This window comes from Passer montanus, unplaced genomic scaffold (genome assembly GCF_014805655.1).
Source record: "Passer montanus isolate IOZ18808 unplaced genomic scaffold, ASM1480565v1 scaffold41, whole genome shotgun sequence".
Taxonomy (NCBI): Eukaryota; Metazoa; Chordata; class Aves; order Passeriformes; family Passeridae; genus Passer; species Passer montanus.
The window spans coordinates 5,178,705-5,205,331 of record NW_024368930.1 but is presented as its reverse complement, the minus strand read 5'-3'; the positions used below and the strand labels follow the sequence as shown (position 1 = coordinate 5,205,331).

Below are 26,627 nucleotides of genomic sequence, written 5' to 3'. Positions count from 1 at the left end.
GTTGAAAATGTTTTATTATCTTTTATGCTTTTGGATATATCTTTCCTTGGGCCAACTGAAAACAACAGCCCTGAGCTGGTAAAGCATTTATAAACACCACGGGTCTCATTTTCAGGAAGATGTTCCTCAGAATCATTTATCTTGGGGAAAATTGCAGACCTTTTCTCTTGTCTGAGCAGTGTCTAACAAAAGATAAATAGAAGAGTGCTGGACTATGTTGCCCATCCCTCCACACCCCTTCAGCACTGCCAAGGACTGCATGGCCCATCCAGTTATTACAAGCAGAGTTTCTCTGTGTAGTTGTGAAGAATTAATACTGGAAACATTTCTCTTCTTCAGGGGCAAGGCACATGTGTTTATAAATGAACATACCAAGCTGCTGCAAACTCTTGGTTAGCCACCAGATTGATAGTTCACTATCATTTTGTAAATTCAGTGTTTTCCTAAAATTACTCATGGTTTTAAAAAGAAGAAAAAAAAATATTACATGGATACAGCCACAATGCATAAATTCCCACTAACTGCAGAAAGACTTCTCTACCCCTCTTGCTCAAAGCAAATGCAGTCATCACATAATTGAACAGTGCCTTAAGTGCTTTTCATACAGGAAAGCAAAGGAGAAACAAGAGTTTGTCCCAGTGTGTGCCTAGAGCTCTGTTTTCATGACTGAAGATAGATTTTGGATTTTACTGTGGCTGGATCCATAGTCCCATTCAGTAGACTGCTATATCCTAATTTAATATATTTTGAGTCTGGAATTGATAGAATTTTAGTTTTTTATTGTTGTTCTGCTTTTTGGTATAGTAGATTTTTCTTTCCTTCCCCTTGAAAGGAACAGCCCTGGTCTCAGGGAGAGCAGGGATGTAACACCACGGAGAAGACACAAGAGAGCATCCCTTGGCATCTCAGGCTTCCTCAGTGTGTGTCCCCAGACAGCGTTAGCTCTTAATGACATATTTAAAAATAATAATTAGTTTGGTGTCTGCTTTGCTGAAGAGCCTGGCCTGGTGCCTCAGAAAGGAGCAGGGGGTGCCTCTGCACATCTGTGAGCAGCGCACGTGTGTCTGTGTAATTATCCCGGAATTCTCTGACAATCTGGGCATTTCCTAATCAGCAGCAACTGCTGGCATTTCATTTTGATCTGCTCCCAGTAAATAACCTGGCCCAGACCCAGTAATAGCACAGCTATTCCCCCACCTGTGTCATCCCCCTGTCAGAGAGGAAATGTGGCCTCGTGGAGCTAAATTGTGTGCTGACAGGAGCTGCTGCATCTTCGGGCTGGGATCAATATCTCTGGCACAGAGACTGAAATCCACTCTGGATGTACCAACCCCCCTGTCCAAATGTCATTTCATCAAGGGCTGCCAGACTGATGTCTGTGGTTGCAGCCTCAGGAGGAGAGGGAGGAGAAGGAGAGGGAGGAGGAGGAGGGGCTGATGATGCCTTTTGGTTCAAAATAATGCTTCCTGAGGGATTTAGGTAAAACAAAAACTCTTAATTTTCCTGGCAAACAGTGATACATCCAAAATAAAAAACAAACCAAAGCAGCAATTAGGTTTTGAGTCTTGAATGCCCCACTGGAGAACACCTTTGTTCCCAGATCCCCACCTCCACCTCCACACCTGGAGTGCCCTGGCATCCCCAGCCCAGCCTGAGCCCCCAGCCTGTCCTGGCACAGGTGCCTGTGTCCCCACATTGTGACTCACTCTGTCCAGTGGCTGGAGGGGACATAGCAGAACATGAGGCGCCGGATGTGGTAAGGGAGCCAGCAGACCACGAAGGCAATCACCACAGCACCTGCAAGGCAGGAAAAAAGCCTTAACCTCGTGAGCAACTCTCCATCAGGCTGAGGAAGGGACCTGTCTGCTTGGGTTTAATTGCTGTAACTGTTTTCCTGCAGCCCCACTTGTTGTTGTATTGCTGTAGTGCAAAGAATTAATAACCCTGAGGGACAAGCAGCCTGCAAATGTCTGTAAAACAAGCAGAACAGAAGTAATAGAGAACAGCACTAAGCACTGGGGCAGGGACATGAGGAGCAGCAGGAGGTAAGATGAAGCACTGGCCATGACTAGTTCCTGGCTCAAAGAAAACTCTGTTTGCATCTGTGTTTCACGCCCTTGTGGCACTGGGTATTTTGTCCATGTATTCACAGAGACAGCTGGAGTATGTTTTCCATCCAGGTAGAAAGAGAGCCAGGGCCACTCTAATCCCATTAGTTTGTTCCATGGAGCCACTGGCCACGGGCCCCACAGTGCTGAGCACCATTAAACTGCTCTTTCTAGTGGCAGGGCTCATCCTTTTGTTCCACATTTGTGCCATACCTGAGATTACAACGTGTTTGGCTCTGGACTTTGTCATAATAAAAATGATCAATTAAAGGGTAAGCAGAGAAAGACACTGCTGCTTTTTTCCTTTCCAGATTCTGAGGGATGTCAGACAATGGAAAATAAAATGCAACAACTCTGAGGCATAAAAGTGCTGTTGATAGAGTGCATTTGTCAGTCTGGATTAAAAAGTAGATCTATCAGGCAATCAAGAGAAAGATTTGTTTCCTTTTGTAATATACGTTTTAACTTCTGTGTGGAACAGCAGGATTCTAGCAGAATCCTAGCAGGAAATAAAGAAATCTCAGTTAAAACATAACACAATAAAAGGCAAGAAGAAAATAAAGACTAAATAAAATAATTAAGTTAATTTTTGGTCCCAAATTTGCTCTACAGACAACAAGGGACGCATCACTCTTGTCCTTTATGTGACCTGTAAGGGGCTGGGAAGCAGCAAAGCTCTGCTCCGGAGTGAGGTACCACAAGTGCAATGTGGATTTGGCACGTGGAGCCAAAGGCTGGGGGGTTTTCTGCCCTGGGATTGAAAATATTTATGTGGATATGTCCCAAACCCAGACACTGTCATCTCTCAGGGACCATGTTGTAGCTCAGGGAGATGTGTTTCCATTGGATAGTGCAGACCAGGAGGAATAAATCTAGCTGTGGCTGCATCTCCCCATCACTGATGCTTAGCTAGGAGGCACAGGAGAGCAGAAATTAGAAAATCCCTGGTGTCCAGCTCCCTGCTCACACCCTACTCCAACTCCATGAGCTCCCTCTCATTAAACACATAGCTAACAGTGGAGAAGGTTCTATTCCATGATGCATGACAGCATCTTCCAGGAATGCTGCAAAAGACATTTATCCAATAAAGATTTAAACAACTGAAGGGAGATGTTTTGGAAAGAAGGCTAGAGGGTCTGTTTTTATTCTCTTGTCCAAGTGAATTCATTTTTTCAAACTGTTTTTTGGCCGCTCTCTGGCCACAGTGATCACAGATGTAACTCATCACCAGACAGCCTGCAGCCCTTCAGATGCCATCAAGTGAATTAATTTGACCTGTGTCTGATCCTTCCCTGAAGAGCTTTGATGGGACTTTGGCAGGAGAGCCCCTGCATGACATGTGGCACAGGAGAGGTGGGGACATCCCCTGGGAGTTCAGTGGGAGCGTGGCTGCCTGCCTTGCTCCTTCACATTTCTGAGCACCCGCTTTTGGCCACATCCAGAAATCCATTTCTCTGCTGGATGGGCTTTTGGTTTGCCCTGGATGGAGCAGTCCCCCCCATGATTCTCCAGGAGATCCCTCCCAGGGGCTGCAGGAGAAGCAAAACTCTCCAGCCTCTCCTCCTGCATCCATCAGCCTCGGGCCAACAGAGCGAGCCAAAATCACAGCTCCAGCCCATCTGCTCTCCCAGCGCCTGCACAGGATTAGCTGCATTTTCAGGCTGCAGAAGCAGCTTCCCAAATGGCTCCAAACACAGGTTCATTCAGGCACAACTTCATTTTTGCAGGAACCTCCACACGCTGGCACTTCTGAGCTGCTCACCCCTGTGTGCAGCTCTTTAGGAACGGCAGGATCCGGATTCTTTCGACAGCCAATTATAAGAATCTCACACATCTGCTTGTTAAATTTACCAACATGTTAAATGAAAGTGGTTTTCTCCTGGTAAATGATCTCTGCTTCTGCTGCTTAGGCAATGCTGTGCCAAATAATATGGATCTATAGTAACAAAAACACATATTGAGAGAAGTATCTGCTTAACATCAGCAATTAAGTAATCTGTGATAATTCTGTAATATCACATGCAATCACTCCGCAATTAAATCTCTATTAAAGATGTGAAGTGCACTGGAGACACTTCTGGTCTGATTTGGAAGTCCCAGCTGGGTGACACACTGTGCAGTTCTGTGCTGCACAGATTAGGAGATCCCGACCCAAATTTGTCACCCTTAATCCGTATGTTTTCATTTTATCATACAAGGGATCAAGCAGATTTAGGGCGGCAATCCTGCCCTCATGGGTCCTTTCCCCTGGGAGGAATATGAAACACGAGACTGTGTTAACTTTCACCTAATACAGAAGGAAAATTCCCTTTTCTCCCAGATACCTGGCTCCTTTTCCTGCTGTTTTGCTCTGCCTGTCAAAATGGTTGATCTGTAAAACAAATCCTGGGCAAAACCGTCTGCCAAAATGATATTTTATTGTTGTTATGAGCTCCTAGGATGTGTTCTTCATCATCAAAAGCTTGACATGTGGGTTCCTTTGGTGGAGCAAGAAGGAGCAGCTCAGTCTGCTGGAGCTGAGCACTGCAGGGGAAGGGTTTGATTCAATATGTGATGGTGTCACTGTCCAGGATGGTCTTTGTGAGGTTGGAGACATCCTGCCTTTCTTTTTTGAACTAAAAATAAACCAGACACATCCCTCACTTCTAATTAATTCAATAAGGTTCTAATAGGAGCAGAACTGCTCTGTGAGCTTCTGATATTTCCCATAATTGAGCAAATGAGGTGCCAAACCTCAAGGCTGGGGAGTGGATGTGGGAGCCCAGCAAGATGACCCCAGTGTGCCAGGGGTGGCAGAGAATGATCCTCCCACCAAAGTATGCCCTCATTTCCCTTCTAAACCAAACTCCCAATTTAAATGTGCATTAAACCATGAATTATTACATCCTGTGTTTTTCTATTTTGTCTTATAATGGCTCTTTTCTCTGTCTGTTTGAACTGCATGCCAAGGAAGAAGGGGAGAGGAAGGAGGAGTGGCAGAGGACGAGCCCTGGTTTGTTTTTCCTTCAGGAAGTCCTGCAGAGAGAACCATCAATTCTGACTGACATCTTGTTCATTGTGAGGAGATTTAAACTGTGCCAGTCTCTACTCTCAGACTAAACTGGACGTGGCAGCAATCCTGGAGGTTAAATTCTGTTAGATCACGCTGGGTGTTTTATTTTGCCTTGTGTGTATCCTGGGCTGAGGCTGGGACCTGCCCAGGAGCTCCTCTGGGTTAGCACATGCACGGGGCAGGGCACCCTGAGCAGGGAGCCCATGCCATGGTTTGGCTGAGCTCAGGAGAGGGCTCAGGAGGGGTTTCCAGCCCCCATGCCTTGGTGGGGCCATGTGAGGCTGGGAGTGACTCAGAGCCCTGGACAGCGATGGGTGAGGAGCCACAGCCGTGACTCGCCCGGGAACGGTGCGCACAGAGCTGGGCTGGTGCTCTCCTCCTCCTCCTCCTCCTCCTCGCTTCATCTCCTGCAGCTCCTCTGGGATGCTGAGTCACAGCCCTGCAGCCCCGGGGTGGCCCTCGGCGAGGGTATCCCTCTGTCCTGTCCTCCTTTCTCCAGGAGAGGCAGAAAAGGGTTGCTGCTCCTTCTTCCACACCCCTGCTGCTGCTACGGCCTCCAGAGAGGCTCGGATCCATCTTCCCTTGATAGTTTTGTCCAGACTACTTCAGCCAATTTATTTCTTTTTCTCTGCATTGCAAGGGGATCTGAGCCACATACAGATGTGGAGCAGCAGAGTGGAATTCCTGAGCAAAGGCAGGAGCTGTTTGGGGAGGTATTGGTCCCCCTGAACAACAGCTCTCAGCTTTTTCTGTGTTTCAGACTCATCCCCAACGCTGCCCAAGGCGTGCACACCCACCAGCTAATGAGGTGTACAAAAGGTCATCAGGCTTGTCAGCGTGGTTTTTGGAGAAACAATCCTTGTATATCCCAGTCTCCTGGGTTTTATATGTTTATTTAGTTGATGCCATTACAGGAGAAGCTCTCCCAAAGTGCTGTTTGATCTGGGAGCTGGTGAAAGCTGGGCCAATGCAGGCACAGCTGGCACTGCCTTGTTAAACCTCGAGGTGCTGTTTATATTAACATGATGTTCTACCTGACAGGCTCTTGGCAATATTTATATCAGCAGGCCCCAAAGCAGGGATTGCAGAAGCCCAGTAAAATTAAAACTACTTATGCTGGTATTTGGGTCATAAGGCTGTGGAATAAAGGATTTCCATAAAAGTCAGTAACAATCAGCAGGGTTTGGGGACCACCAGCATGAACCAGGAATACTCAGAAGAGCAAAGAAGAAACTGGGAGTAACAGTGAGCTTGAGTAGTCCTCAGCTCCTTTAAACACCACTGAAAACAGAACATTTGCTGGGTATAATCCCCTGATTCTCCTGAATGTATGATCAAAAAAAAAAATCCTAAATTCTTCTTTATTAGTGAAAGTGAGACAGCACAGTGAATGGAAAAACCTTTTGGCATTCAAAATCAACATATTTCACCCAGACTGTATTCTCCAGTCCTGATTTTTAATGGCTTCAGAAGACAGATTTGAAAATAGATGTGAATTTTTGCCCCAGCTCACGCCAGTGGTTAAATCATCCCCTGGCACCAGTTCCATCCATAAGGAGCAAGGCAGAAAATACAGATTAAAGCTGGCCCAAGAACAGCACAGCAAGCACAGCACTGCTGTCCCAGTGCATACTGGGGTCTCTTCCCAAGTTCCCTTCTAAGGTAATCATTCTTTTGGAAATTACAGAAGAGGTTGCTTAATTCCATTTAAACTTCATTCATGCCATTTCCCCTGGGGATGTCTGGAAGAGAAGGAAGAAGAAAGGAAGAGAATTTCCCCTTTGAAAGGTAGAGAAGGGATCCCATTTAATCCTCACCACGTTCTTTTTCTATTTGGTGAGATCAGGTGTAAGCTGAACTGGCTTCCTCTGCAGCCCTTTCTTCTTTCCCCTCCAGTTTTGAGTTTCACATATCCTTTGTTCCTCCCAGAACAGTTCCTGCTCATCAAAGGGACCCTGGAGCTTTTTTCACTGCGTGCTTCTACACTGACTAAAGCCTGGCCAGACTTCATGTTCAGAATCACATTAGTTAACTTTTTAAACACTCACATTGTCACAGCTTAACACCTGGAAAATCTGCTTTCAGTGCATGGCCAGTGCTGGAGTTTTCTGTAGAGATGCAGCCACAAGAACCTGCAATTCCTGCAGGAATGCTGTGCCAGGCCCAACAAAGGGACACAGCTTGGGAGAGGGGAAAAAAAGAGACTCCCTGCCCCAAGAGGTGCAGCCACCCCTGGTTTTTGCTCCTTGGAGGGTGTTTATAGAGCACTCTGATGCTGCTTGTTTTATCTCACTTGGCAGGCTGCAAAGTAAACCTACAACTACAAACATCTCTGGGAAATATATACAACAGTTAAATAGGTAATTTATCCTCCCAAATTTCAGTGTGACACTTCAGCTGTTAAAATCAGCTTCCACTCAAGCTTAATGCCACAGGGGTTTTGCTGAACTCCACTTGGAGTTGCTCAGACTTTTTATTAGAGATACAAACTGCCATGAATTTTGTTCCTTTCTTGAAAAGAAATGATTCATGAACAAATAAATCTGCTTTCCTTAGAATATAGGAATTATGAAATACAACTGTTTAAGGCGTTTTAGACTGGTGCTCTTCTGTGTATTGTGCTGCAAAGTATGAGCTATTCCTGTCTGTAGGCTGGTTAAACTAAATCTCATGGCAATATTCTCCTCCTGAAATGAATAACTCAGACTAGGAGCATTGGTGAGAAGAAATGAATGGACTCTTCAAAGTATCTGTTAAGAAAGGGAATTATTAATGCACAAATTAATGAAATACATGGATACATAATTAATTCTTGGCCTTTGTCTTGTATTACCTGACGAAATGCAGAGGCTGCAAAATAATAATTTAAAAATTCACAGACGTTCAGTAAAAAATGCATCTTGACTTCATCTGCTAAAGAAGCATTTTACTGAAGCATCACCCAGTCACCTGTGGGAGACTGAAGGATATTCTTTTAATTGGCTAAACCTTTAAGTGCTTTATAATTGCTTTCACTAAGCAGCTTCAGTGACACACAGCAAATGCTACCTGGAACTGATTACATTTTAATAGGCTTAGCCAACATCCCCTTGCAAAGCCTCCCCTTGATGTCCATCAGTTTGTCTCAGTGTCGTTATCAGAGCTCAGTTGTGCCATTCAGTAACTCCTGCCTTCCTTCCATCCACCTGGGAATGATCTGGAGGAGAAGGGGCTGCAGCAGGGGTGTTGGTGGGGGTGTCAGTCCATGCCACAAAACTGCCCCTTTCCAGAAGACATTTTGGCTGAACAGAGCTTTCATCCTGAGCCAAGCTCAAATGCACCCTGATTTCTGAGCAGCAGAGAGAACTGGGGTTGTTCAGCCTGGAGAAGAGAAGGCTGCAGGAAGAACTTGCTGCAGCCCTCCAGTGCCTGAAGGAGCTCCAAGCAGGCTGGAGAGGGACTGGGGACAAGACCTGGAGTTACAGTACAGGGGAATGGCTTTAAAGTGAAAGAAGGAAGGGTTATCAAGACTGGATATCAAGAAGAAATTCCTCCCTGTGAGGATGCTGAGGCCCTGGCACAGGGTGCCCAGAGAAGCTGTGGCTGTCCCATCCCGGGCAGTGCCCAAGGCCAGGCTGGACAGGGTTTGGAGCAGCCTGGGACAGTGGGAGGTGTCCCTGCCCATGGCAGGGGGGGAATGAGATGAGCTTTAAGGTCCCTTCCAACCCAAACCATTCCATGATTCTATGATTGTTCTGGTGTGTGTGTGTGCATGTGAGTATTTAAGGATTATTTAGAATATTATCAAGTGATTGGCACATCAGAAAACGTTCATACTTCTGTAAAGCATCACACAGCTTTGGGAGCCTCAGCACTCCAGGGCTCCAACATGGCCAAGGAAGAGCAACACAAACTGGAGGTGGTTTAATGGAAGGAACTGCATGGGTGAAGGAGGGTGTGGAATCTCTTGGTGGAAGGTATTTTTAACAGCAGAACTGGCTGCCCTGATATCCTCAGTAAAAAGGCTGGGAAGCTGCAAAGTGCCTGGAGCCCTCTGAATCTGAATCCTCACACCTGGTGAACTCTGAGGGAATTACAATCAGGAATCTCATGCTTCCTGACTTAATGAGTTGGCTCCCGGGCAGCAGGCCTGACACATTCCCTGATCCTGATCACCCTCATTATTTTGTACATGACCACAGTCAGACAGAGCCAAGAAAACACACAAATGCTACCAGAAGGGAGGAAAACACTGTTGTGGATGTTTTGAATGAGGCTGTTAGCCTGGCCACTTTTAGCTCTTATTTCAATGTAAACAAATACTTAATCTCAGTACATTTGGAGCAAGGAAGTTTTTTGCTGCTCTGATTTTATCCAACAGCTCTGCACAAACACAAAAGATTGTTTTCTAAGCACAACTTTTACAAGCTCTGAAACATTTCACCCTTGGACCTAAATCAGCTTTCTCTGTACCTCGGGCCAAAGTTCACTTTTGGAAATGGAAAATACTTTCACCCCCACGAAGCTCTGATACTCTGCCAGCAGTTTTAAAAGGGGGGACAAGTGTCATTTTTCTTTTCCCACCCTCTTCCACAAATGAGCCCAGACTCTGTTCATGATTTTGGTTGTTGTGGATGCCAGGATAAGTAATGTGAATCCTTGTGTATTCTTTGCTACTTCTCAGACAGCTCAGAGACTTGGTTTATTAAAATGCAAATCATGAGGAACAGGTGACAAAAGTGTGAATCAAACACCCCTGTAATAAAAAAAAAAATCAGTTTTTTTTATCTGAAAAACTGAAATGCACAGGATTTCACTCCCATTTGCTAGATAAAGAGAGCATTTCTGCATGGTGGAGTGAATCACAGACAAAAGTGAGGGAGGATTTTTTTATTTGCTGGATCTTCCTCAGCACAGAAATGCAACAAACAGCTGCCCTCTCATTGCCTTCCCAGCAGGGAGAGGAGCTCAGTCCTGCTGCTGGGGTGGCCCTGAGGAGATGCCTGGAATATCTGGGTATCCCTGCATGGGGGAGCCCCATGGTGCCACATCTGAACCACTTTTGAACCACCTCAGGCTCCAGACTGAAACCCCTCACTTTTGCCAAATATTCTCAGCCTTTGCAGTACACATCAAACCCAAAATTTGCCTGGAGAAGAAAAAGAGGAAGCAGAAGAAGATGAAAAAGAAAATTATGCTTATTGTTCAGAAAGTGAAGGGTTGTTTTTCAGCACCTCAGAGGAGATGTGGACCTGTGGGTGAGGGGTGCACTTCCTCCAGTGCTGAGGAATGCCAGATGTAAATTTAGGTTTCTCTGCTATTATTCATGAAGAGCTCTCTCTTCTTGATGATCAAAGAGGATACAGTACTGAAAGGAGAGAGAGAGAGGTGTGTGAGGTGGTGTAGCAGGAGTGAGAAAAGGCAGCTTCTCACTTCGTGGCAGCAGGCAGAAGTGTTAACAACCAGAAAGGGATAGCAAGGAGCAGAGCCCTGGTAGGCTCCGTGGGGAAGCAAGGCTCCCTCCTCACCCACCCCTGGTAACAGTTCACTGGGCTGCAGAGACACTAAACAAACACAGTCCAACAAGGTAATTGTGGGGAATTCAATGTCCCCTGTGTTTTTCTTTCCTTTTTCTCAGTAGGCATTTCCCAGTTGGAAGCTGGGATGCACACGTGGCTCACCTATGGCACGGGCAAGGAGTACTTCATGGGATGCATTCCTTGTGAAAAACAGCTGGAAAAATGTCATGGAGGCTCTTGGTGCCTTCTCTGGGGATTTCTCTCATTGGAAACCTGATCTGAGCCAAAGCACTTCAAATGCTCCAAGATGCCCCATCCCTGGAAGTGTCCAAGGCCAGGTTGGACAGGGCTTGGAGCAGCCTGGGACAGTGAAAGGTGTTTCTGCCCAGGGCAAGGCTTTGGGACTAGGTGAACTTTAAGGTCCCTGACAACCCAAACCCTTCTGAGAACACCAGAACATCAGAAAGCTTTCTGCTAACAAATTTTCCCTATCTCATGTTTAAAACCACTATAGGCACCCTTTGTTAGCTATTTTGGGTACTATTTTTGAGCAGCTTTTGCTTTATCCTTTCTAAGGTTCAGCTACCAGATTCTTTGGTCTTTCCCTCAGCTTATTTAATCAAGACATGCACTACTCTGCAGTACAGCTCAATTCCTGAGTGCAGGATCTTTTTTTAAAGCTCTGAACCAGAGCTCTGCAGAAAAAAGGGAAGTAATGAAACAACACAAGCAAGGCTTAAATTGCTGTCAACTAAATCATTAAAATGCTGGGTTGGCTTTGCTTTTCCAGAGTGAGCAGGTCTGCTCGTTAGCTTTGCAAACCAACAAGCAGAGACAAAAGGAGAGGGCGTTTTGGGCGAAAGTGTTTTCCAGTTTCCACCTGTTACCCTTCAAGTCATTTATTCAGGCGCGGAGGGAAGGCGATACTCACGCAGGACCCTGACGCCGTGTTTCAGGGCTTGCACTCTGCTGGGCTCCATGGACATGCTGAGCATGGTCTGCTGCCCACCAATGGTGCACACCTGGTTCTCCTGGGCCGCCTGCTTGAACATCACCAGCAGCTGGTTGGCGATGATGGTGTTGAGCACAGAAATGACGACCATGGGGAACACGAAGGAGATGAAGGTGTTGACCTGCAGGGGAGAGATGGGGCACAGTCAGGGATAGGAGCAGAGGAGCAGGAAGTTGGGGTTTTATTTCTCAAAGTAAAAGGGGAAGAGCCTGCAGCGGAAAGATTTCCATCCTCTTACTCAGCTGGTTTTGAAGGATTGTTGTACAGAGGGAGAACTCAAACGCTGCTGACGCAGGTTCATTCATGTCGGCCAACACCCAAAAAAGGCAAAATCATTCATAACTAATGACGTTCTTTTCCCCTTTTCAGTGCAGCTCATTGCCAGAAATGTCTCAACTGAAACATGCCATTGATCTTTTCATCTCACAACCAGCAGGATTCTGCTTAGCTCTCACCATGCATAGCGTGACTTCTAAATAACAGTGTGTTATTGTCTTTTTCCTCCATTATGAGCCCTCCTTGGGATCTTTTTAACTATCTTTTTTGTCTTGTGTTCTTTCCTTGCGGATTTAATGACAGCGTTTTGTTACCTCATAACAATGTTAAATAAACCTTGTGCCTTAAAGGATTAAAATTGATCGGAATAAACAAGTGGAAATCGTAATGTTTTTAGTACAAATTATTTGATTACTACAGTTTTGATAAAATTAAATGGAGGATCAAATTAAGCAGTGATTGAATCAAGTAGAAGTCACAGTTCATGTTAAATGGAAGGCTTTGGGGCTGTTTAGAAAGCTCAGTTGAACTGAGCTTGGTAAAGGACAGCTCAGAGAAACAGAGGCACGTGTAGGGTTTGCCTGCACATCTGCCATGGTGGGATGGGGAGCTGCTCTGCTGAGCCCAAGAGCTCATCCTCTCTGCTGGATGGCACAGGAGGAGACTCAGCACATCACTCAGCTGGGTGTGGAATAAATGAAAAGCCCTTCAAGATTTTAGAATTTCAAAATATTGACAAGAATTAAACCCTGTCGCAAATCGCTGTGAAAGCAATTGCATTAGAAGTGATAAAATGACAAAAAGATGAAACTCTGAAACTCAAGAGGGAATTTGCTCAGTGGGAGGGCTCCAAGACAGGCTGACTTCTTACCCAGACAGGGACTTATCTTTCACCTCAGTGATGCAGGACACAGAACAGCCCTGCACTCCAAGCCAATGCCAGGTCCCTCTGCAGGTTGCAAAACCTCATCTAGAGAGAGGTGGTCCATCTGCTGGGATGGAGATATCCCCTCTCCACCCACCCACCCCTGCTGGACCATCACCATGGACAGGGTTCTCTGTACTCCCTGTGTCTGGTGCAGCTTTGTGGGCTCTGTGCCCTGGAGGGATTCAGAAATGCTGGAGGTGAATGGGAATCACCCAACCACACCCCCAGGTGCTGCAGGATATCTCTAAGAGAAGTGAGCAGCACACAAGCACATGAGAGCAGAGGCACATCAGAAACATTCCCTTTGTCCATAGCTCTGAAGCAGGAACTCCTCTCTTGGTGAATGAAGACAGGCTCTGTGGTTGTTGCCCAGGTTTTCTTTGGATAGTTCAAGTCTCTGTACAACTTTGTGCTCCAGAGCTCAACGTGCCAAGCAAAAGCATCAACTAGGTTTTGTCTCTCTTCTACATGGTGAGAACATCCTCTCCCATTTGTGCTGGTAATAATAACAGAGCTCCTCAGGGGCTGAGTGGATTCCTAGATACACCCCACCACTACAAGCTGCTAATGGCCTCTTTTATTAAGTATAAAGCAGTTTTCTAGGCTTCTAAAAGATCTCACAGCCTCCTGTACATAAAGAAGAGTTATCTTTTGGAGCTGTCTCCACAGGCTAAGACAGATCATTAAGCAGTAAGGACCAACTATTTAACCCTTGCAATGCAGCCAGGCTGAGCTGGAGCACATGGGGGAAATTATTGCCTAGATTTACCAGGTCAGACTAAGACAGGAACCCTGCAGCTCTTCACTCCAATTTCTGGGCTTTAGCTGCAGAATGCCCTTCCTCTTCCCCACTGCTGAACAACGTCTGCACATCAGCAAAATGCACCACTTAACTCTGGGAATGTTTCACTCTGTCACCTGTGATTCAGGATTTATTGGTTTTCATTCTAAAATTTTGCCCTAGCTGTAAATCGTACTTGCTTGATATAATTTTGCAGAATTCCAAAAGTCTTTTCCAAGCTGTTTTGAAAGCTTTGATTCATTCCATAGTTGCACTGTGAAGTCTTTTAAAGAGCTTATGAAATTGGCTAGAATAGCATTGACTTTCCCTTTTAGGAATTGTTATGGTTAAAGTGGGAATATTGCATAGTTTCCATAAAAGGCTAGATTTAAAGATTTTTCCCCTGCCTTGATTTGTAGCAAAACTCTCATATATTAAAAAAAAAAATCAATATTTTCCCCAGTAGCAGAATGTTTTAATTTGCTGAAAGAATTATGAATAATTTGCAAACACAGAGCCCCAAAGTACATAAGGTCTAGAAAAGCCAATTTTCCTAAGAAAACTCTTTCTATTCCCAGCTTTTCTGTTGAGCTGCTTGCTGGGAGCCCAGCACACTGTGCACATCAGTGCAGCAACACTTCATTTTCAGGTGACTTTGCACGCTGCTGGAGCTGGTGCCTCCAACAACTTCTCAAAGTCAGTGGAAAATTTCCCATTTGCTCAGGAGGAGGTGGTCTGGGATCCCAGGATTACATAGACAAAAGTTCAGGAGCAGGAAGATTGTGGAGGTGTTTAATGGGATTTTCTACAGTGTCTCCAACATCAGTGGGCTAAAGTGGCTACAGCTCTCAGTGAACACCCATGGGAGCCCTTGGAGCTTTACAGATATTCACAGACTACTCTGGCCCTGGGAAGGAGGGTTTAGAGAGTGTGCAGGCTCATTTTTGACCTGAAAGTCTGAGATTTATGTTGGCTCACCATGGAAAGCACAGTCTGTGTGATGCTGGATCTACACTAATCCTGTGTTCTGTTATTTGGGTGCACAAGCACGGGGGTCTGCCCTCATCTCTGCTCCCACCAAGCGTGGTTCAGTCTGATTCTCCTCTCCTTCAAAACTGATGGGATTGCACCAAAGTGAGCCCACCAGAGCCCAGCACCACAATGGGCAGAGTGAGCTCAGTGCAGGAGCCCAAAGCTGTGCAGGGACAGGCTCAGCCCTGACTGCCCTCTAGGCTAAAAACCCACACAAACAGAACACCAGCAACCCCAGGACTGAGTGCTAAATCCTCATTAAAAAATAAATCCAATATTGCAATGTTTGCCAGTGGACAGAATGGAACACATGGAACACTGACCCAGTTCCATGCTGCTGTCCCAGCTGGAATCAGTGAAACTCCAAATGCTGCTCAAGCACCAGGCTGGCAGCATCTGTGGGATGGGATTCATCCTCAGGACCAAATCATGTTTTGTCTGGTACAGAACAAACCTTCCCTTCCAGCACTGCCTGAGCAGTGACAGCCAGAGACCCAAGTCACTCCTCTCTGGCTGTGCTGAGCAGGACAATGACAGCACAGGTGTCACCTCTGCTGGAACCCTGAACCCCCAGAGGCACAGCTGAGGTATCTCATCACCTGATGGATGCCAGGATGAGGCAGAGACACCTCTGTGACTCCCCACACCTTCATTGTCCCCGGCGTGGTGACAATGACCTTCCCAGCTCCATCAAGGCCAGCAGCCCCTGGGGTCCTGCCCTGCCCCAGCACTGAGCCTTCCTGGCTCTCTGATGATAATCTTCATCCCACTCGTCTCTTGGCTATCTCCTGCCAAAGGTGATTTTAATATGAAATAGGAATTATGGCCGTTGTGCAGGGTTTTGCAGGACACAGGAGGGAGCAAAGCTGAGGATGGGGCCTCATATGCTCATGAGAAAATACATGGAAATTTGTGGGATTTAAATCTAACTTCTAGAAGTGAAAATGATGCAGTTATCAGCCTCACAGTTAGCTCAATAAAAATCCAGCTTTGTGTGAGACAGAGAATTCAGCCTTGTGAGTTTTGCTTCTTCCTTCCAAACAAGTGTGAGAGAGACATGGGGGAAGGGACAGCAAAACCAAGGGACAGGAAAGCAGAACCCAGTTCTGAAGTTTGTGACTCTTCCTAAATCTTTTGCACGGAAAACTGCTCCCCGGGCTCTGCTGAGCTTCCTGCTGACGTGGTTCACTTTGGCCAAGTCGTGCCTCAAATTATCTGACTGTGTGGTTTCCCTGGGTTACCAGCAGCAGCAGCCAGCAGCTCCCTCGCAGCTGTGATGGAGAAGATGAGCACAGAACTCCACAAGGAACTCCCCAGAGGGCTCCAACAAAGTCTGTAAATCAGAGGGTTTGCAAAGATTTATTCTTTTTTGCTCCAAGGTGACTGTTGGAGGAACACAGGTTCAAAGGTCACTTTGGAAAAAGATGGGGTGTGGATCCCTACTACAAGCCAAGATCTTTTTTTTTGTTAGATACATCTGAAGGCAAAGAGGGTAACATTATGAGTATTACACCTGTTTATGGGTCATCTTTTTTCCCAGCAAAACTCCATCACCTGAGCCATTCAGTGCACTGAATGTTCCCATGGTCCATCAGCACAAGATTTTGGACAGGCACAGAAAAAATGAGTGAAGTGTTGGAGAATTGGTTAAAAGCAAACACATTAGGCTAAAGCCTCTTCTGCAGTAGCAAAATCAACACTGTAAGTGTTTATGATAAGAAGAGCCAAGAATCAGAACTACTCACAACATTTTAATTGAAAGAGTTTTGATGAGAAAATGGAAAATGTTCCAATACTGAGAAAAATAAAAGATTTTTGAACACAGGTCTTGTGTTTTCCCTCATGCCTTTTTCCCATATAAGTAAATAAAATTCCCCAAAGCCAGGGGAGCATGAAATGCTGGTCACAGCAGCAGCACAGTGTGGTGCATCCCATGGAGCAGCAGCTGGGGTGCTCTGCCAGCAGGAGCAAGGCCCCTGGAGTGGACAAGGGGGCCAGCTGAGATTAAGGGATAATTTTAACCCTGGGTTATGGCAGGGATTTTGTGTCAGAGATCAGAGATGTTCCCTTGTAGCCTGATAAATGAGGTGACAGCACAGTCAGATCCTTGGTCCCTGTCAGCTCAGCCTCTCCAGGGACACAGCCCCCTCCAGCAGTGAGCTGGGATGCCCAGAGTGATTTTTTCCCTTTCTTTCCAGGGCTGTGGGAAGGCCAATTAAAATGGAGAGAAGTGTGGATGATGGTGAAATGGGAAAACCTCACTTGTACCCACTAAGGTTCTGTCACAGCTCGTTTCCCTGTGCACACCTGGGGAGTGCTGAGAGATGGCTGCAGCCTCCCTGTTTTCTGCTGGGGAGGATTCTCAGTGCACAGACTCCTGGGAAATGGGTGAGAAACCCCAAAGGAGCTGAAAACTGACTCAGGAGGAGATGCGTCCTTGCTGGTTTCCTGGAAGTGACGAGGGAGAGGACTGAGGATACGGAACATCATTTGATTTGTGGTTTTGTGCAGATCTGTTAAACCACAGAGCCACATTTTAACAATCTACCACATTCTGGTTCACCTCATTTCCAATGGAAATGGAAAGTAAATTATCCTCCCCCTGACTGTGGAGGCAGTATTGTTAGCATATGTCAATCAGGGAAGCACATTCTGCTACAACAACATTTGGCTGCCAAAAAATCTTATTTGACTAAATGTACTTTACAAAATTACTGGTTATCTCACTCAGTAGCCAGAATTAGCATTTTTTTAACCAGCCAGTGGATAATTTCAGCCGTTAATAAGCACAGTACTGCATTCCAGGATACAGCAATCTGTGCAAGACAAAGCAGGGAAGGGGAAGGTACATCGTGTTGGGATGCCAAAGGGAGCATTTGGCAGTGGCACTCATGTTTGATGCTCACAGGCTGAGTCTGATGAAAAAATCCATCCACAGGTTTTTTTCCTCCCCAGTAAATAAATTATCATCTAATTAGCCCCACCTTTACATTAACTGTGCAGCTTTCCATGCCAAGTATCTCATGATTGTCAGGAAAATGCCATTCCTCAGCTACAACAGGGCAGGAGAGGTTAGTGTTTGTGAGTGATAGAGGAAAATAACCCCTGCTTTTGGAGCCAGTAACTGGCAGAGGGAAAAGCATGGAAGCTGGACACCTACAGCCTAGTAAGGGAATTTATCTCTTCTGGAATTTTTTGAGGGGACCAGTACTGCAATGCATTGGCTCTGGTCTTTACCTTGGATGAGGGCATCTGGTATGGGAGCACAAATGCTGGGTAAATAGGGATATTTGGCCAAGTGCCAAAGCCTGTGTGTGTATCTGGAGCTCTACCAGTGCATTTGAGCAGGAGCTCGACCTTTACAGGCTGCCAGTTTTATCTGGGGCAGGTTTGCCTGTCACGCTCCATTTCGGGTGGCTGCTCTCTCCAGAGCCTTGACAGCGTGGCAGGGGTGACACAGCTGTCACCCTGGGACAGAGCTGGCTGCTGACCTGTGTGGGTGGCACTCCGTGCCCTGTGCAGACACTTTTGGTGGCTCTGGTGGAATCCTGCATCCCTGCAGGGTCCCCTCACAGCACCAGAGTGGCACAAACCCCACTGAGCTCAGCCGTGTGAAATAACCCTCCCTTTTGGATGCAAATATCTATGTAGATCCAGGATATAATATCCCATCATTAGCTTAATGAATAATCAAAGACAAGACATCAAAACCCAGTTATTATTTTTCTCTTTGCAGCACCCTGAGAATTGGTCACAAAAGCCTCTGGTTGTTACATCCTGATATACCCTGTGCCTCTTTTACCCAGCCAGAGGTGAGTTCACATCCCACACACCTTATCCATGTGGATAATGTGGCTGTGTGAATTGCTCTGATCTCACCCCAAAGAGCTCCCCTGTTCACTCCCTGGAGCTGCAGGAGCTCAGAGAGACTGAGGAGCACCTTCCCTGTGCCTCAGGGAGACCTTTTCAAACTCGCTGAAAATCAAGCCCAGACATTTCAAGGAAAGGTTAAGATGATGTAAAATGCTGCTCCCAGTCACAGGTATTGATGTCAAAATGTTTGATCAGCGCTGGGTTACAGAGGCAGAGCCTGAAGCCAGGACACAGCTGTGTGGGGACACGGGGTGGATGGCAGTGACAAGCAGCTGAACCTCAGGAGCTGGGGCAGAGATGAGAGTGTGAGCATGAACACAGACACGAGCAGGACATCCAGAGTTTTTTATCCAGGGAAAAAATCCTCAAGAAAAGCCTGGAACACAGGCTCATCCTATCCAGTCCATTGCTGATTAAATAACTCAGCAGGTTGTGTTGACCTCAGCTGGCATCAGCCACAGGAGCTGGAATTGGCCAACACTCTGTATTCCAGAGCTCTGCAGGAGCCCCAGCTTTATCTCTGCTTTGGATGTGGTCTGCGAACAGCAGACTGCAGGTACTGGTGCTGAGGTGAAGAAAGAGAAAAAGAGAACAGATAAGCCTGAAGATAAATTATCAGATGGAACTTCTGGATGTTCTTGAGCCACTGGACTGGTTCCTGTCCCTGTGCTGCTGCTGCCCTGCAGCCTTTGGTGTCAGTGGGGCTGGAGCTCCACTAACTGCACAGCAAGGACACGTGAGCATCTGCTCCTGACACATCCACTTGAGGATGTGTCAGGAAAACCCCTCCAAAGACAACCCAGAGGATAATGCAAAAGGCATTATCCTTGTTCTCGAGCTCTGGCTGCTTGATGCTGTGGAGGAGTTTCAGGTTTTGTATTGGTAGATATTTATACCAGAAGAAAATCCGTGTTACTACAAGGCTTGGGGTGGCAGACTGCAGTCTGTGCTGCACTTGGAGAGCTACAAGGTGCAAGTACCTACAACCTGCTGCACAGCAGGAGGACGTGGCCGTGCACAGGGCAGTGGTCCTCTCCTCTCTCTGTGCTGGCTGGATGCCTCCAGAGCTGTCTCCAGCTGGATAACACCAGCCATGAACTCTTCCAAAAGGCTTAATTTAGCTCTAGCATTGAGATCAGCAAGAGGATCTGCTTAAACTCTGTTTTCATTAGCATTTTGTGTCTGCTCCACAGTAGTGATGTTTTCCTGGCTTCTCTCCCTGGAGCTGTGACCATCACAGAGAATAACCAGGCAGTGTGGATTAAGGTTTTAAGAATAACCAACGTGTACCATTTTGGAGCCTGTGTGTGGTCCCACACTGATGAACTATAATGGGAATGCAGAGCAGCTAATGATGTTGAGAAGTTGAGTTAATCACATACTCTGCAGGAGTTAATCAGATACAGAACAGATGGAAATAAATTGCGCACTGACAAAAAACATCCATCATATCTATGGCAAAAACATTCCCATTCATAAACTTCCCTCCTTGGAGAAAACATTTGTACATAAAAAATAACATCTGATGCAGAACAACTTAAATGGGCCTCTTGCTCATGATGAGTTGGGAAAGATGTCAGAGCACTGAGTAATGGTGGCATTCCTGAGCATGACTGCATACCTGAAGGATCATTCAACCTCATTTCTATGCATGGTTACAATGCTGTCACCTGAACTATTTTCAGATTTATTTATTTATTGTAAGTAACAGCAAAAGATGTGATTCATCCGTAAGTGTTTCATATAAATCTTATTATTCCCAATTGTACACAAGTGTAATACCTAAGTATTGAACTCCCTGGGGACCTCAGAGCTTTTCATTACCTCCTTAAATGCCAGAGAACCTACTCCATTATAACTGTTTTTAAGAAAAAAATTCCTCTTTTCCTGGTCTTTTCCCATCAAACTCAAACTTGAATGGCTCTGCTGATTCCACCTTCCAAAGAGAAAGAAAAGCTGTGACATTCAGGAAGTCCTGGAAATAATGGACTGGAGAACAGACAAATTGGAAGGTTCTAAGGTTTACCTTGAAAATGGAAATGCCTTGTATATCATGGATTTTCTTAATAAAACTGAAGGAAAAATGTTTATTTAGGAAAATGGAAGAGTAATCAAAAAAGGCCCAATGCCAAAGAAAAAACCCAAAACCCAAATAACTCAAGTTCTCTGTAGGATTTAGCTTGATGAAGATGATGAATCTGGGGCCTTTTACATCTCACTTCAGTTAATCTAGGGCCTCCTGCCACTGATTTAAGAGGGATATGTGGAATTTAAAAAGGAAAGATTTTGGTATGGGATATCTGCTGCCTTCCTGTACCTGGTCAGGGAGGAGAGAAGGGACAGAGCAGCAGTGATGATCCTGCATCACATCATCAGTAACCCAAAGCTTCAAATCCTCCCCAGTTCCTCCTTCAGGAAATCACAGACTGACAGAAAATTCTGAGCTGGAAGGGACCCACAAGGATCACTGAGTCCAGCTCCCTCCTTCTTCCCTTCCTGTGACTGGTACAGTGAGCTACAAAGTAAATTAATTCAATTTACCCAATTTTGCCTGCAAACAGGAATAAAGTCAATTCATATGCTGTCAGTTTGCTGGCCTCAGCCTTGCTCCTCAGATCCATTGCACTATTTAGGGCAATATTTTTGGATGAACAAAAACTCAGTGAATAATGTTCATTTTCCCTTTGAACACACAGGTCTTTGGTACTATTTCCCCCTCACACTACCCAGGAGCTATGTTCTACTGAAGGGGAAATAATAATTCAACTTCAAATGACAGACTGGAAATATACTTTAAATAATTTACCAGTGCAGTTGGATTTCAGTTCTCACTATCTGCTGGTATTTTGGTTCCTGCCTGTTTTTGCCAAAGGGATATTGCCCATTGCCTTTCACATTATATTTGGGTTTCTCCAGCTCTGCTGCTTGTCAGCCCTCTAAAGAATTTAATAAATGTTCATACCATGCCTAATGCTCCTGACAGCTGAGTAATCCTAATCCAGACTTTGTAGTTTTTTCTGCTTATCCTCTTTTGGTTCTTCTTTGCTACTGGGTTGCACAAGTTGTGGGGGCTCACAGGGTGGACATTCACCCCCAGCAAGTGTCTGCATGGAGCTCCCTGTGGAGCAGACTGCTGCTGATGTTGAGTATGGCTGATGATGTCCTTGTCAAACCCCAGGAAATCAGCCTCCTTCCTGTGTTCTCCACCACAACTGCAAGTGCTCAGCACATCTGACACTCCTGTGTGGCTGGGATGCTGCAGGAGGGGCAGCCACCACAGCCTTAAGGACAGCACAGGCTGCACGTGTGTCTCAGGGCACTACCACCACATAAACAACTCACAGCAGCTGGTTTTGTGAGCCAGCATCCAGATCCTTGCTGCTCTAACCTGTGCTTGCCATTCCATTCTTCTTTGGTTCACGCTTGGGATGGCTGTTGTCATGAATGAGACTGTTATGCTTGGATATTTACTCAAAGACAACATCAGAAAAATATTCAAACGCTGGTGACAGCCAATTATCCCCCAACTTCTCTTGTTCTGGCAACACTGAGTCATTTCATCCCTCATAATCAAAATGGATGCCTTTTTCCCACATGGGTATGAAGTCACTGGCAGTGGCTGTTTCAGGATTCTAACTGAACAGTCTGCTCTAGCAGGGGAACAAAGCCAAAGACACGAGCACAGGAGCAAAACAAGCAAAGATTTCTGCCTGTGAAGAGCAGCAAACAGTTGAATCAAGTGGTGCTTGCTTTCTTTCTCTCCTCCTTCCCACACTCTCCTGGTAGGTGGATGATGACAGAGAAACGTGTGGGTCTGTTTGGCTCACGTGGTGCTGTCAGACTCCCAAGTTCTCAAGTGAGATTCCAAGTTTTACACTTGGAATGGGTGTGTAAATGAGTGTGGAGCACTCAGGTGCTGGGCTCCCCTCTGCCACCCGTGTCCCAGCCAGGTCCCTCTCTGGGGACAGGGGCTGGGTGGGCAAAGCTGCAGTGGCCCCTCTGTCCTGCCCTTCGTGGGGAAAAAATGAGGATGCAACCAGCAGCTGGCTGACAGGAGAGCAGAAACTCATTAGAGCACAGGGTAATTAACAAATCAGCTCCATTCCCCAGGATGGTGCTGGAGATTTAAGATAAAGACTTTGTTATAAGCCAGCCAAGGACTACAGCCTTCAGCCTGATGCATGAGGTACACACTGCAGGAGGATCCAAAGGAAAGTTAATTTAAACAAAAGCCCAAAGAAATGGAAAGAACAAATCATTCTATTGAAAAACACGTTAGATCCAATTCAGAACAATTCAAAGGAAAGTTAGGTTAAACAAAAACTCAAACAAATGGAAAGAAAAAGATCATTCTCCTATTGAAAAAATACATCAGACCCAATTCTGGTTCTGTATTTCTGCCACGTGAGGTGGAGGTAGAGGAGGGTAAGAGATGCTATAGTGTCTGAGAGACAAGCAATGTCATGACAAAAAAAAATTTATCTGTTGAATTACATTTCAGGATCAATTTTTCTGAAGCTTTTTGTAATATTTCACATATGCTGAAAAGTCTCATTAATACAGCTGGTAAAATAACAGCTTGTCTGCTTAAAGTAATTAGTAGTTGACAATTGGGTTGAATTTTAAATCCATGAGGAGCTTTGCTTAGCACTAATAAATGTTGATTAAGGTAGCAATTAAAATCTAACAATCTCTCTGGGGGTCTGAACTTAAAAGCTGAAGTTTGGAACATACCTCAATTTACAGAGAAAATGCTACTGTTCCTCCCCAAGCTGCTTTATTAAGCTGTGGCAATGTGGATTTTTATTTCCTTTGATTGTTTTTTTTTTCCTTTTGTTTTTCTTTCTTTTCTTTCACCTTTTTAAAATTTTTATCAGTTTACACAAATTAATTGCAGCCTAAAGTAGTGCTTGGGCAGCCACCAGCACCTCTCCTGGCTGAGATAAAGACTTGGGGACAGTGGTGACATTTAGCAGAGCGAGGTTTGAGATCATTCTCAGGAAATGCTGCAGGACCCTCTTGTCCCCATTTCCATGGCAGTCCTTCCCAGGAGGCTGTACCTGTCTGTCCCTCTCCCCACCAGGCTCTGAAGTGGGCTGGAGAGATCTCCAGCTCTCCCTCAAGGCGTTCTGCCTCGCAAGCACAGCCAAGAGGGGAGGTCAAGCAGCGCTCATCCCTCCTGATTCCCTCCCCTGCTGCTCCTCAGAGCATCCCATAATCAGGTGATTGGATGAGCTACCAAGGAGAACTATTGACTAGGCAGTGCCTTGAGGAAGACAAAAATTTTCTCTCTTTGTTGCACTTGAGCAGTGTGAGCAAGGCAAATCACAAAGAACATTTTGTTTATAGACTTCTATGCTGATTTATCATCAAGGCACTATTCATGGAGGGCTCAGGTTCTTTGTGATCTTCCTTAACCCGGTACAATTTCAGTCACGTCCCTGCATTTTTTCTAATTTGTAAGTCAGAAAGCACATTTGTATTTCATGGAGCACTTCCTTTACAGTGGCCAAATCCTTTTGGATTTTTTTACTCTTTCTGTGGGCAAGACATGAACTGAACACAAAACCAGATTTGTCTTTATCACACATTAGCTCTGCATCACCCATTAATTACATTGCATCCCCAGATTTTAAGATGAATGCCAGTGGGGGAAAAAATAAGAATACAATGTGAAATGGGAGCACCTTTGTCCTCTGGTGCTCCTGGGAGTGTTTCAGTATTTCTGCTCTGGTCATGCCCTTAAATCAACAGCCTTGTCATTATACTGTTTCCCAGGGCTGTTCCTGCTGACTTTGGGGGCTGCTGAAATGAGCTCCTTTTCCTGCAGGGTCCTTGCCATGGCTGTAAAGGAAAAAAACAGACCAGCAGAAAATTTGTGAACATCATGGACAAATCCAGGGGGTGTTCCCGGGGCAGGGCAGGGAGGTCAGAAGGAAACTGGGTCCCTCTGAGTTCCCAGGGCTCCTGCTGAATTTGGTGGCTGCTGCTTGGTCCTGCTCCTGTCCCCAGCACCCTCAGGAGATGAAACAGCCTCCATCCTGAGCAGCCTCTCATTCTGAGAAGGACCTTTAAAAATCAGCATAATTTTTAGGTGCTTTCTTAGCCCAGCCTGTGTGATCTGAGTGTGGCTGTTGGTTTCTCCACGGAACTGTGTGTTCCTGAGAACATTTCCTGAGTCCATTCACTGTTAAGGATATTTACAGAAAAAGAGAGCTGGAGAACTGAAGATGTCAGGAGCTGGAGGAGGAAAAGGATTAAATCCAGAGGGTGGAAAAAAAGCCCATTCACTATCAATCAATGTGTCTATCACTTTTTTTTCCTTTTTTTCTTCTGTGTTGTAAGGATGAAATACAAATGGCTCAGAGAAATGTGGAAAGGAATGCAAATAAAAGCTTCATAGCCAGAGACATTCAGAGCTCTTTTTTTTTAAAGGAGGTTAAGAACTGGATGAAATTGTCCATTTCCATTTGAGTGAGCAATTTCCATGCCTGAAGCTTTGGGACAGGTCATTTTCTCTGCAAGATGGACACAAGGGTTGAAGCAGCTGGGAACTGCAGCCACAGATGGGCACAAGGGTGAGCAGTGGTTTGGGTATCTTGGCACTGCAGTTTTGGGGTTTTCAGGGAAAACAACTGCTCTGAGAGGGTCCCCAGTGGACACAATTCCTCCTGGACATCTCCACAGCCAACACCACCCTCTACATGGATCCACCTGTGCTGCAATGGGCACTCAGGGCTGCTGTGGAGACATCACCTGGGGTCTGGAAGCATTATTGCATGGAAAGCCATGGGCTCCTGAGGAGACACCAGGGTGATTATTCATGCACAGGCTTTCAGACTACTTGAAAGGGCCTATTTAATATTTTTACAGTAATACTATGCACTCTGCTGCTCTTACAGAAGAATTACAGGTGTCATCCTGAGGAGGTGTGTGTGGGGGGCAGGTTTTTGGAGAAAAGCCATTTTGCCAGGGAGACGAGACAAACAAAGGGCTGCAGAGAGACCTGGCATCTCCAAGGAGCTCAGAGGATCTCCTGGTTTCAGGCTGCTGCCCTGCCCCCTCACAGAGCCATGAAGATAAATCAGCAGGGAAATACTCAAATGGTGGGGACAGTATGGGAGGACACGCGGGATCAAGTGACATGCAGAGGGAGAAACCCTAAATCCAGCACAGGTAGGGAGGAAAGCAGGTATGAGCCATCTGTCCCTGGTGCAGTGTCTCTGTTGGCCAATTAAAAGCCACTGCATTGAACAGGTCAGGTTCTAATGAGCTGTGGGTCCAAAGCCTGACGGGGCAGCTGGAAGACCCCGTAACCCCAAATCCACATGGTCTTTCAGAAAATGAACCCAAGGCAAAACAGATCAAGGAGGTCACGGCTCTCTCCTGCAAACCACAGCACAGGCAAGCCCTGAATGCTTTCCCATTTCTCAAAATTGATTTTCTTTTTTCCAAATTAAAGCACAAAATGAACATGTGAGACCAAATGCTATCAGAGCAGACTGCAAATGAGGCTAATAGGCCAAATGTCAGATTTGTTTCTGCTGAGGAGTCATTACTGAGCACAGACTTTATGTAACCTGCTTTGCTCTAAAGCATAATCCAGCCAGCTAATGACTGGCATGAGAAAGATGTTTTGCCTGTGGAATGGCTTCTTTGTTGTCATAAATTTCTCTGGACCTTACTCCAAAAGGTGGAGGTACTCACCTGGCTGCAGCCAGCATTTGAGGTTGGCTCAGAATCTGATGGATAAGGCAAGCCTGAGGTGCTGGGTTAAATAATTCTTTGAATTCTGTATGGAGCAAAGGTCTAAATTGCTATTCCTCAAATCAAGATTCTGATTGCAGCTTTAGAAGAATCTCTAACCGTTTCCCCATGGTGGCTCCAACTCCTGCAGCACAGTTCACAGGCTCTTAACATGTGGGTTGTTTTTCAGCTTTACCTTTCTCAAAACCACAGAACTCCATGGAGGAGTGGCTGAGAATGTTGACCTGGAGCAGGTACCACCTTCCAGTGTCCTGGCTTGTGCAATGCAGGGATCAGGAGCAGAATCTCAGGTCCCCAGTC

At 45.8% G+C, this 26,627-nt stretch overlaps 1 protein-coding gene across 3 annotated transcripts in view; it reads right to left on the bottom strand.

Annotated features, from left to right (window-relative positions):
- The window catches only part of NTSR1 (neurotensin receptor 1), a 57,663-nt gene that overhangs the window by 7,905 nt on the left and 23,131 nt on the right, over positions 1–26,627 (bottom strand). For all 3 annotated transcript variants that reach the window (XR_005628683.1, XR_005628682.1, XM_039719382.1), the window contains exons 2-3: positions 11,590–11,791; positions 1,707–1,797 (exon numbers count right to left, since the gene is read on the bottom strand). Coding sequence is in view for 1 of the 3 variants with exons in the window: in XM_039719382.1 (XP_039575316.1) it covers positions 1,707–1,797; positions 11,590–11,791 (293 nt within the window). In the remaining 2 variants the exon portion in view is untranslated. The remainder of the gene's footprint in view (positions 1–1,706; positions 1,798–11,589; positions 11,792–26,627) is intronic.